Source organism: Lissotriton helveticus, chromosome 3_1, assembly GCF_964261635.1.
Source record: "Lissotriton helveticus chromosome 3_1, aLisHel1.1, whole genome shotgun sequence".
In the NCBI taxonomy this organism is placed as follows: domain Eukaryota; kingdom Metazoa; phylum Chordata; class Amphibia; order Caudata; family Salamandridae; genus Lissotriton; species Lissotriton helveticus.
In genome coordinates this window covers 939276103-939288498 of record NC_136061.1, presented here as the reverse complement: position 1 = coordinate 939288498, position 12396 = coordinate 939276103, and the positions used below count along the sequence as shown (strand labels likewise).

General features: G+C 45.4%; 1 protein-coding gene across 1 annotated transcript; it reads right to left on the bottom strand.

Moving 5' to 3' along the window:
* Positions 1 to 5178: 5178 nt before the first annotated feature.
* On the bottom strand, positions 5179 to 11879 carry FTH1 (ferritin heavy chain 1). Its single transcript, XM_078681295.1, has 4 exons — positions 11641 to 11879; positions 7428 to 7574; positions 6535 to 6660; positions 5179 to 5501 (listed from the first exon to the last, which is right to left on the bottom strand). The coding sequence occupies exons 1-4, from the start codon at positions 11740 to 11742 to the stop codon at positions 5343 to 5345; spliced, it is 534 nt and encodes a 177-aa protein (XP_078537421.1). The 5' UTR covers positions 11743 to 11879; the 3' UTR covers positions 5179 to 5342.
* Between the last annotated feature and the right edge of the window lie 517 nt (positions 11880 to 12396).

Sequence of the window (12396 nt, the reverse complement as noted above, 5' to 3'; positions counted from 1 at the left end):
AATGTTGTGGTCTGTGAATGTTGCAACTTCCCTCTGAAGGAGTAGTTAGAAATAAAATACTTTGTTATAAAAGTAAGTATTTGGCTGGACACTATTTATTGCTGCTGCACATTGAAGTTGTGAGACATGTTCACCAATCGGTGTTCACGTCTACCCACTGAGGGAGCCATAGACTGCTCATTCACGTCTACAACAGAGTCTCAACTGCAGAAAGATAACTTGGCTAGTTGCCTGCCAGATCCTTGCATTTAATATTTCTGCATCTGCTAATATGTCCTAGTGAAAATACCATATTTTCTGATCAGTAAAAGGGACCAACGGCCATCCACACCAGTGCCTGAAACACGACCCACCTTGCAGTAGTGCTGCCACCACTCCCTTACACAATTACTCCAAGCTTTTCCTACCTGAGCAACCTCCATAGAGAAGTACAAACTTAATCAGCCAAAAAAAAAAAATATATAGGCAATGAACATCTTGGCAAGTGTCTGTCGCATACTTAGGTTCCAAAACAAAATGCCCAATCAGATTTAAGTCTCTCCACAATACCTAAAGGGAATCCACGCCCTTCAACTGCTGCACTTAGATGTTTCCGCCTACTTTAACCTACCATGCATGCCCTGGATTGCCCTTTAACATCCCTCAGAAACTGTTTAAGGTTGTGAACTGTAGAAATTAACCTTGGAGACTGTTGACCTATCTTTAAATCTCAGCTGCGACAGTGCACGCGTTGAGGGTTTGTTTTTTGTTCTTATAAAGGGCTTGGAGCCAGCTCGTTGCTTACCATTGATACTCCTCCACGGTTTCCTTTTTGGCCAGCACACCCCCAGGCGTACCTTCCTTTTCTTTCAGAGCATGGACCAAACGCCAATTGTTTCAACTTACTGTCCATCCACTGATCCCGCAGTGATTGAGGTATTAATTTCAGGATATTGTTTCCAGTTCTCGTGATACTTTCTCCATGCGTTCTTTTTTAAGATAATACTTATCTACACCAGCATCTTTTGGCAGATGCATGCCCACATCACTAATATGCAGCCATGCTGGACAACTGCCACACTGCTGCCTAACATGGCTAAAAGGCATGGAGCTCATACAGTTGAGGCCCACTGGCCTTGCCAATTCTTATTCCTATGCTGCAATTTCAGAACAGGCATGTACTGAAACCCCTGCTACAAGGTCTCCCTGCTAAACAAGATACAGTGGCAGGAACAACCATTAACAGATTCAAAACCAAAGCGTTAGAATAAGGACTCAAGAAACGGATACCTAAGCACATGTGACATGGGCTGATCACTTGGCCGGTAGAGTAAAATGATCCTAAATCACAGTAGGTAGCAACTTCTTTATGAAATGGGCAGGACCATCAGCTTGGCTACTGTTTTATATATGGTTCTGAACAAGCAAAACCCTTGCTAATGTTAAAAAGCAAAAAAAAAAAAAAAAAAAAAAAAAAGGGGGGCAGGCTCAATGCAAGTCATGATGTTGACATATGCACCACCATTCATGCATATACAGCGTGCCACTGCCACCATTTTTTAGGTCGAACTGGAGTACAATGCGAACCATTGTCCATCTCGACAACTATAGCCGCCCCTCTCCTGGGAATCTGAGACAGGGGTCGAGCACAAGCGTCGACTTCACCTCGTGGGCGCGCACGCCCAGCCCAGCGCCGTGCACATCCCCTGCCTCAGATTCCGAGATGCGCAAACACACGCAGGCAGGCAGACACACACACGCATGCATGCACACACACGGGGAGGGAGAGTGGAGTCAGCGTCTATAGAACTGGGAAGCGCTGATCACTGCTGCTGGCCCGAGGTTCTTATGGTGTCTGAACTTACCCCTCAACTTCACCATCGTGTGAGAGTGCATCAAGATTGCCATTAGAAGCACCGCCATTAGCCCAGGAACCTCGGGACGCCGTTGCCTGCTCCACCTACATCACCTCCGTGCCGCGGTTGGCTCAAAGTTTCAGCCATTCCCGCCACGTCCGAGAGCTGCGCCGGGATTGGCTGCAGCTCTCCAGGACTTCAGTGACACCAGCCTCTCCTCCAGAGATTGATGCAGTGCAGGCGTTCTGCTTGTGTGCTCACTTAAATGCGCTCAGTATCCGCTTGTTTTAAATCCTGTCGGGGTTGCAGATGTGTATGAAAGAGTGTGTACTCCTGTCGGTATGCATATGTGTCACCGAGCATCCGTAGCTACGTGCCCTTAAGCAAGTTACCTCAGGTGTGAGTGTGTGTGCCGCTTTACGGCTGCCTTTGCCCTGTCCCTTGAACTAGTGTCATGGCTGCGCGCCTCACTTCCCCTTGCTGCTCTTATGCCTCACTTCCGCTCGACTATCCATCCTCCTCCCTTGCTACCGAGAGCCGCCACCTTCCCCAATTATCCATCGACCACTACTACTCCTTTTCCTCTTCTCCTAGCTTCCTGTCTTACTTTCTATTTCGCTCCTTTACTTGTTCTTTGTAGCTGCAGAAGTTGCACCCCTTAGTTCAGACTCCGATTCGCTCCCTGTCAAGGAGCTGAAATCCGATGCAGTAGAGTCAAGCATTTTTATGGGCATTCTTCTGATTCCACCTACTGCTTGTACCAGGTCGAGCACTCCCTGCTGCGGTGCGCATACGGTCGTATTTTCGTGAGAAAGTAAATATTTGGCCATATATATATATATATCCACGCCAACCCTCCTCGCTTTGGAGCACCGCGTAAACCGGAACCCTGTGGAAAGTATATGCAAAGGTAACGCGGAGCACCCCGCAGTAGGCATTTGCCCAGTCGACCACGTAACTTACATTTGGAGATTGCTGCAGTTCTTCCTGATAGCCGGAGGGTGGTCGGAATCGCAGGTATGAACCAGAGTGAAAGAAAGTTGGTTGTGTGTGTGACATTACAGAGAGGTAGTCCCAAGTATCTGATACGAGGAGCGAGTAACAAGAACGTTTTACCTTAACAAAAAATGGCAGAGGAGTGGGTCAGGGAGCAGGAAGAGGCAGCAGTGGATATATTCAGTGCTGAAAAACCAAGCGCATCTCCCACGTCAGCACAGGGCGCTGGAGTTTCTTCTAAACCCAATGACATTTAAAAAAACAAGCATTTTTTCTTCCTACTCTTCCTTCCTCTCCCTTTCGTCATCTTCATTTCCTCATCTTATATTCTTTCCTCATTTACCCCTAGTATCTCTCTCTCCCCCCTGTTAACCGTTATCTGCATCTCCATGTCCTCTCCCTCCATTCATTGCCCCTCTTCTCCTGCCTTCACCCTCTTCCTGTGTCCCTCTCCTCCGTCCCTATTTTCAAAGTAACACGTAATAATCACCAGGGAAACAGTCACTTGTCGCTTCAGAGCCCCCCACATCCTAAAAATCTCACCACACACTGGAAGGTAGCAGGCTCTGGGTCATCGGTCTAAAGCACTCTTCTAAAAACATTATTCCACACAAACTATCATCCAGAGACCCAGTACACCAGATACTCTTCTGCAGTACTCTCAACACAGTGAGACTCGTGTAAAACCAATAACGTGTCAGAGGGAGAATGACACCAAAGGATGAAAGGCAGAGGCTGCCCAGCAGAGATGTGAACCTATAATCTGCAGAGAAAGACACAAACACACCCACACCAAGTCACTTAACAAAACAAAAACACGGACCTGTTAACACTAGGTATCAATTATATCAAACAATGTTCCATGTTTAGCGCTTAACATAAAAGCCCTTTATAACTGACACCTATTAAATTTTTTAGGAGCAGAAAAGAATGTGCTTTATCCTCTAAAAGGCAACGAATGAATAGCCCCTAACAACTATCCTACACTGCCTAAACATTCTAGCCATCCTAGCTGCAAAATCGGCTCTTCCCTGTATACCCAACCATATTGTATAATGCTATTAAAACAGACTTTTTAGGTCTCACTTTTGCGAGAGTTTAAGCTATTAGCATTGTAAATGACAATGCCTTTTATTTATGTTTTAAAAACATAAATAAAAGGCATTGCCATTTACAATGCCAATAGCTCCAACTTTAATATTGCGAGACCTATTGCATTGCAAATGCTTGTTTTTTTACTTACCATGCCAAGATAGCGGACTTCTACAGTTTAGTCGAAGAAACATAAAAAGTGTGTGCAGGCATACATTTTAAGGAGCAGCAACAAAAAATATATATATTTGGGCAGAAGAGCAGTGGCGGATAAGGTGGAGGAAGTCAATGATTCCAAGTGCGCTAATTTAGCAGTTTGCAAGACAGGACGAGTACTTAAGTGACTATTACAGTAATCAGCGTTACAATTTATAAAGATAAAGCTAAAAAAAAGACCAGCCTTTAGTAAGGGAACTCTGACAAACTATTTCACCCTTTGTCAAATGGTGAAAGGTAGATAAAAAGCAGCCTTGGTAATTTGAATGACTGCAAGTGAGAGATCCCATAAAACTCAATCCCACTAGAGGTGAATTTTACACAAACAAAATCCACTTCGATTCATGGCTGTGTACTGTCCTCCACGAGAAGGACCCCACCCAACCCCGTACAGACATCTAATAGGAAACTATTAAGACAGTGTGGTGTTAAATTTGCAACAAACAAACACCAATACGGATAATACATTTAGAGTTTATGGGTGAGGAAGATATATGAAAAACTGGTGGGATCATCAATTTAACTCAGCTTTCAAAAGTTGGAATTATAACCTCTACATTCCAGCCAATACCAACCAGTTTCCTATACTTCAAGCAGAAAAGTCATGTATGTTCTTAAGTAGGACGGTCTCAGGACAGAGATGTAAATTGTTAATACTACCATTTAAGCAATTTGAACCTCTGCTATACACAAAAGGGCACCAACTATGATTCTGCCCACACTGAGTCAATTGGAACGGGTGTAAATAGTTTGCTGCTCAGAATGTAAAAGTAGTAAATTCTCCCAAATGTATTTTAAGGTGCACAAAAGGCACTCGATTTAGAACGTAGGCAAGGACATTATCTAATGGGGGGGCCTTAACATGGCTGGCAACTGGTAAAGAAACATTGTCGCCACTCCATAATGGAGCAGCTTGAAGTTATGAAATTAAGTAGTACACGAATACCACATTAGTTTGGCATTCAGGTGGGGTAATGCGAGCCAGATATACTGTCCAGGATACAATGAGCCTGCAACCTACTTACCCACACACAAAATAAAACGTTCAACCGAGTCACTTTTTATTGGATGCAAAAGCATTACAGCAAAAAAGGTGAACATTGATCACAAATTCTCTCAAAAGGTCGACCAAAAAAAAAAAAAATCTCATGCACTCGACACAGGTAAAGAAACTTCGAGTCAGGAATGGGTCCCAAACTGAGCCTAGGTGGACTCTTCACCAAGGGTGTGCTTATCGAACAGGTACTCTGCCATCCCATTGCTAGGAGCACCCATTCTGCGCAGGTTTGTCACGTAGTCACCCAGCTCCTTAATGGACTTCACTTGCTCCTCCAGATAATGGGTCTCCAAAAAGTCGCACAACTGTAGAAAGAAACAGTCCCATTAATGATTTGCTCAAAGCTTACATACTCTACACTTCATACTCAGACTACTGCTGAAGCACTGCTAAAAAATAAAAAAAGTTGGACACAAAATGAATCAGTCATGGGTCAGACATGTCAATGCAAGTACCAGATACAAGTTGTAGGGAGCGTGCACACTCAGCCAATGTAAACAGGGAAAGACAATACTGAAGAACTTTCTAGAAGCAGTTACAGAGAGAAACACAAAAGGTGATGCGAGTCTGCTTGCAATAAGTAATAGCTTGGGGTAGCACTCCAATCCATCGTTCTTTTGCTCACCATGCCATCTCAATCTGGACCCAGCAGGGCACAGAAGGGGGAATTTCTCAAATTGGATTAAAGTATACATCTCAGTTATTGTGCCCAAAACTTTGAGCTACCATTATTAGATATCCCTGTAGCATACGAATACCTTGAAGAGGGGAATGGTCATAGAAAAGAAAGGAACCCCCAGCAGATCAGTGCATTCCTAGCAAAGTATGGCCAGGGTAGTGTCCCGCACACATAAATATCATGGAATACAGCCGCCAGTGTACTACCCATACAAGCCTCCAAGGTATGGACCGGCCAGGTTAAATTCTGGATTCCCTTACAGTCAAGTCTAGCCCCCTGTACACAGGTACACAAACTAGACAACATTAAGGGTTGTCGGAAAGTGCCAGATTTGATGTGTTGGTAATCAACAGTAGCTAACTCTGCAACACAAGTCAATATGCACCGACTCTAACGTGATTCAGCAGGCAAAAGTATCTGGGGCAAGCTTCGCTCGCATTACAAGCAACATGTGGCTGTCAAATTGACAACTTTTACTTTTCCTGAATGAGGGCAGAGGTCATTTGCTACTCTTCAGTATTACAATGTAAGGAGCCAAGGAACTCTCCCTTTCGAGCTGTGCGCCTTGAGAATCCAACACCAGAAGCGCACACCAATTTCACAGCGGGATTGCACCCTCATGAAGACAGGTAACAGGCCCTTCGCAGCTTGATACTCACATGAGGATCATTGCGATCGGTGGACACCTTGTGCAGATCCAGAAGTGACTGGTTCACACTCTTTTCCAGCTGCAGGGCACCCTCCATGGCCTCCAGACCACTGCCCCACTCGTCCCGTTCCGGCTTCTACAACATGGAAACACTTAATACATACAATTGCTGTATTCTCATTCACAAACACATAGCCCCTCCAAACACTTTTTTGGTGTGTGTTCGGATACAGAATATAAATGGACACAGTTCCTGGTTACATTAATTTACCTTTCAGAGGTGTTGGTAATGCATACATAATCCACATAGAGGCAACAGTTTCGATCCACCCCTCCCCTCATAACCTTAAGCTCCCCCAGATCTTTTCCCATTTCTTGGGGCAACCTCGGCTCAAGTAAATTGTGCTTTCTGCACCCCCATACACATCTTAAACACTACTGAAGCAGTGAACATGAATCACTTGTTAATTCCCTCCCTTTCCCCAAGAATGAAAGTCCACGGGAAGGTCGGTTCTTAACCCCAGTAGCTGGGATGGAAACCATCTATATTAAAATAATAATTAAAATGTCATCTGGAATATCACATGCATAAACATCCAGAAGACCTCCAAAATATTTTCGCCAACATTTAACCCTAAAATATAACAGGAATAGAGTCAATATTAAAACCACCAAGTGCTACAGCAAGTTGAAGAGAATGGCTAAATTTAGCCCAAAAAACTATACCGTATCCGAGGAAGATATTTGTGTATGGTAGCGTTCTGTCAGCAGTGTATTAAGTCTGTTTTTGGGGGTTTATGTTCACAACGGGCCATAAGCTGCATCAAATCTCAGGAGTTATGCGGCTCAGAAGACCAAAACACTGAGGGCCCTTAAAGACAGGTTCTAAAGCGAGCACCTCACCTTGACATCCTGAAGGAAGATCCGGCCACCCCGCTGGTTCTGCAGCTTCATCAGTTTCTCGGCATGCTCACGCTCCTCGTGAGACTGGTGCAAGAAGAACTTGGCAAAGTTCTTCAGGGCAACGTCATCGCGATCAAAGTAGTAGGACTGGGGGGGAAAAGTAACAGGTGAGCAAGGACTCTTCAGAGGCGACAAACTTATAGTAGACTAACATGTCTTGTTATGAGAAGCCCTGGCAGATGAATGCAATGGCAGAGCAATGAGTCTGGATTTAATGGTATCAGCACTACATATAACCAAACAGTGACAGAGCACTGACTGACAATACTGAGGTACAAGACAGAACTGCAGGCCCCAGCACTACAGAAAGGGAACCCTTCTATTTAATACCAAGGTGCACTGGTAATGGATGAATGGTTTAAGTGCAACAGTTACTACGAGAGTGCCCCAGCACCGAGGCAGGCAGCCAGTAGCCAATATGGTTTGCAGGTTCCAGGGATGAGATGCTTTATTGCAAGCCTATGTAGAGTCACACCTCGAGAGAGCAGAAGGTGCTAAAAGGAGGGTTTTCGTAAAATGGCAGAAAAGGCACTTAGGACTAAAGATCACATTTAAGAGGGTTTGTGGGCTGCTTTAGTCCCATTACTTGCAAGCAGAGGGCCGTAGGTCAGGACTGGATACATTAACACAACATGAGGAGTTGCTGTAGAAACACCCTAGAATATACACTAATTAGGCCACAATAACACTCCCTGCTGACTTGGATATTACATTGCTGAATAAGTGTTTAGTCATACCTTGGCTTGCCTACCAAAAGGTAGCACGCTGCCCAAACAAATGAAAGATTGTGCGTATACAAGTGTGAATCAACAATAAAACGTTATGAAAGTAGATATCCTCCAGCAAAATGGAAGCCTGTTCTTCATTGAGTTCTTAACGGTCCCAACAATGCATGCGTCACTGTTCGGGGCATAATATGTAGCACGTTGACTTCCACCTAAACTGTAAAGATAGGTCAGAATCAGGGTAGTGATGCGGAGCGGACAACGCTCTCACTCCACTAGGTCCAAAATAGTCATTTGTGTAGGCCAGGGTTCCCTTTCCTTTGGTGGTAGCGTCCCAGAGAGCACAGTACTAGAAACAGAAAGGCATGACTTCTGTGTGATAATGTGCTTTCAGAGTCATTAGCAATATTGCATGTTCTCCCACTGCATCCCCCAGCCCCCATGTGTATATAGTATTTACATAGCACGAACCTAGCCAAAGAGTGCCATAATCCAATCAACAGTACTACATGAAAACCAAATGACAATTATAGCAGGACTGGCATGTAAACAGAAGCAGCCAGGGGTAGTGTAGCGTTTTAACTGGTATGTGGAGAATGAAAGAGATAAGTAGCACTGAGAGCCACAGGCAATCAGCAGTACCGAGTATAACGGTGTCGTGCAATCCAGTGCTTTACATAGTAGCACAAGAGTTTGAGGGGAACCACGGTCAGGAAAGGGGTGCAGTGGTGGAGACGTGCGGCACCCTGAACTGCATTCATACGGACTGCTGTAGGGCAGCACTCTTGTTTACAAGAAGGGTAATGTTATTCTGCGCCCACTGCAGGGCAGTACGAGGCTGGCCTGCATTTCTGGTAAACACGTTCAGAGACGAGAATACATTCTGGCACGCTCTCGGCTCAAGGAGGCTTGTTTTGCTGTCTGCGGAGTTCCCTCCCTTCTGCAGAGCTGGACACACCTCCCTGAAAGCACACGAGCCGTGCCACGTGAGCCGACAGTGTGCCAGGCAAACACCGCCCGCATCAGTCCAAGGGGCTGCCTTCATACGAAAGGACGAGCGCTTTCTTCGGGAAATGGGAGAGAGCAATAAGGGAAGGACAGGGACTGGAAAGGCAATCACTCTGCCCCAGCGCAGAGTCGCAGGTCGAGTTAATATTAGACATGCGACATGCTGTCATTATTCGGTCATTTAGAGGCCCAGCCTAGGCTCGTCAGAACACGACCCAGACCAGAGGGTGGGCTCGGATCTGAAGGGCAGAGCAGCAGGCTGTTTCACCTCAACAGCAAAAAGATAGTAGCAATGCGAGCCAACAAGCCGTTTGGCATGACTTTTACAGCTCAGGCGTACTACCCCATCGTCGCGAGAACAGTAGATCCCAGACACCAGCCTCGAATGCAGGCATTCACTGAAAATAGCTAATGAATGAAGTGGGTTGACCAAGTGTCCATGCTACAAGCTGTAGCGGGTGGAAGAAAACAAAATCTCTTTAGTAAAAGTCACCAGGTCTCTGCTAACGCCAAAACACCTTCAAATGCCAGTTTCATGCAGAGATTATGTCAACTTCATATACAGTAGTAGTGCTTTAGGAGCCCACTAAATGACTCCCGAGTGCTGCTTCACCTTTGGCCATTAAATACCACAGCCATACGTCGCGTCACAAAATTCCAATTCAATGCTACACTACAAGTGGCATATGGGTAGCACAGTGAATGAAAGGATCAGGGTTCATAGAGCGAAGGATGTTATTTTGCAAGGAAGATTTCGGCCCTTGGTAATCTACACGGTACAGCAACGCTCACAAGGATCCCAGTATAATGCTGAAAGGCACGCCATACCAGTTAGCATCTCATCAATATTGCCAATTCTTTGACGCAACGCCGCAGGAAGCAAAATGGCTGACAGCAGGACACAGCAAGAAACTGCACTTGCCTACAAGTTGAGATGCTTGCCGCAGGCTCAACGTCCTCCTACATTAGCTAAAGTCTATACAACCTCCCCTGGAATCGAATGGTGGAGACTTACCTCAACTATGCCGGCAGGGGCACAACACAATTGGACACTAATCCGGATCAGATATAAAGCATTGAGTGAAGTAGCAAATGCTTCAAGCGCAAAGAAGCCAGATCACAGGGACTAAGCCACTGCGAGCACAAGACTTAAGAGTGGTCATTTCCCTCAGATGTAGATCCCGGAGTATGTGCTGCAGGATGCGTGGTCAAGAGAAATCTATGGATTTCAAACCAACCACATCGAAAAACGACGTACTTAATTCAAAGGCACTGCAACATTGAACTCCCTGACCAATACAGTTTTGAGCATTTGCCAAAAAAGGTGTAAGCCTCGTCCCATTGCTCCTTTACAACCAAGACTGACCACGAAGAACATCGTAATAGGCAGCCATATCGCTAGGCTAAAGTAAACATCAATCCTACGACTTAAATCCACACCCACATATATACCCAAGGGCGCCAATGAGCGAACATACGTAAAACTATCATCACTGCCAACAGCACTAGATGTACAGGTTAAAATGCCCAATTCGTAGTAAAGCCTGCTGCGTGCACTTTCGACAGACCTAATAAGGAGGGACATTCCTATGATGGCAACCGCTACACGATAAACAAACAATAGTCCCCGGACTTGAAACACTAGACAGAATGCCAAATAATAGAGAGCAACTCAAACATGAGAATGTACGTGTTCACTGTGGAGATTGGCGTGAAACCACTCCATTGCAAATCACTAATGGCCAAACAGTGGCTATTTTAGAAATCGAACTTGCATGTTGCTGCTGCACTGGGCCAATGTTTGCCAATCCTAGTCTAAATGCAACTGCCCTTGTCAAGGATGGGCGATATAATATAGCCAGATAAATGCTACACGCCCATGGTTTTTAAGAGGCCTCGTGTCACGCTGGATCCCTTCAAATAGTTGAGATTATTTTGCTAAATGCACGTTGCGTGCGTGGACAGCTAACCGTGAACCTAAAACTGCAAGGGATTGGGCAAAGATCACACTCGATTTATGCCCCATGCGACCTACGGGTTGCATCGCATGGTTTACTAAACGAGCTCAATAATAAATTATGATTCATTAAAATAAAATCAGATGCAAATGCACAGTTTAGGTTGAATATTTGGTAAGCACACCAGCCCTGAGAGCGAGAATGCAAAGGATATAGGATCAACTGGTAAAAATTGGTAGTCAGCGCAACCTAGCTTACTCACTTACCCAAGAAGACAACTGTAACCAGAGTTAAGTAGCATTTCCCAAAACAGGGTTTACTTTGGACCACAGTTGCAGAGACTTTCAGCAGGTGCTTAATATGTCTAAAAGTAAGCCTCACATATTGATTCAACTACAGCGGCCTTAAACACAAGAATCAACCTCCACCCACCACGCCACATAAAAGTGGACATTCACTTACCATAGACAAATAAACATAGGAGGCGTAAAGCTCGAGGTTGATCTGTCGGTTGATGGCAGCTTCACAGTCCTGGTGGTAGTTTTGCCTCACCTGGGAGCTCATGGTGTACGAGAGTGATTAGACGAGTCTAGGAGAAGCTGGTCTATTAAAAGAACCTTTACGAAATATTCTCCTGGAGGGAGCCGGGGACTGTACCGATAACACGGAGATGGAAATATTCTCCTGGAGGGAGCCGGGGACTGTACCGATAACACGGAGATGGACTGAAGTCAGGCAAGAACTGGGCCTCGGTGAGGGTGTCGATGCGGACTTCTTCGCGGCGTCCTTGACCTTGGCAATCTAGCTTCTTTCCCTGGTCTGAACAGATGCACCTGGGGCTGTTGCAGGCAGAGAGCTCCGTCCAAGCACTGTTGGAGCAGGAGCACTCGGTCTGCGCGACAACTAACGACCTACCGCCAACAATACTCTTTTCTTTCTGCGTTACTTGCACCCAGCAGGCTATTTTATATACAGGTCGTTGACGTCACACACGTTGCGGAGACCACACCCCTTACTTATCACAGCGCGCGCAGCTACTCGACAGCCATGCCGTTTAAAATGTAAGCACGATTCTACACTGAAAGAGAACCGAAGACAATCCTCCTCACAAAAGGAAGAGGATGGACTCACAAGCGAATTACCGCCCTCAAAGCATGACTCTTCGGAAATTCTACATTTTATCTACTTACTTCAAATTGAACAATACCCGTCTGAGTT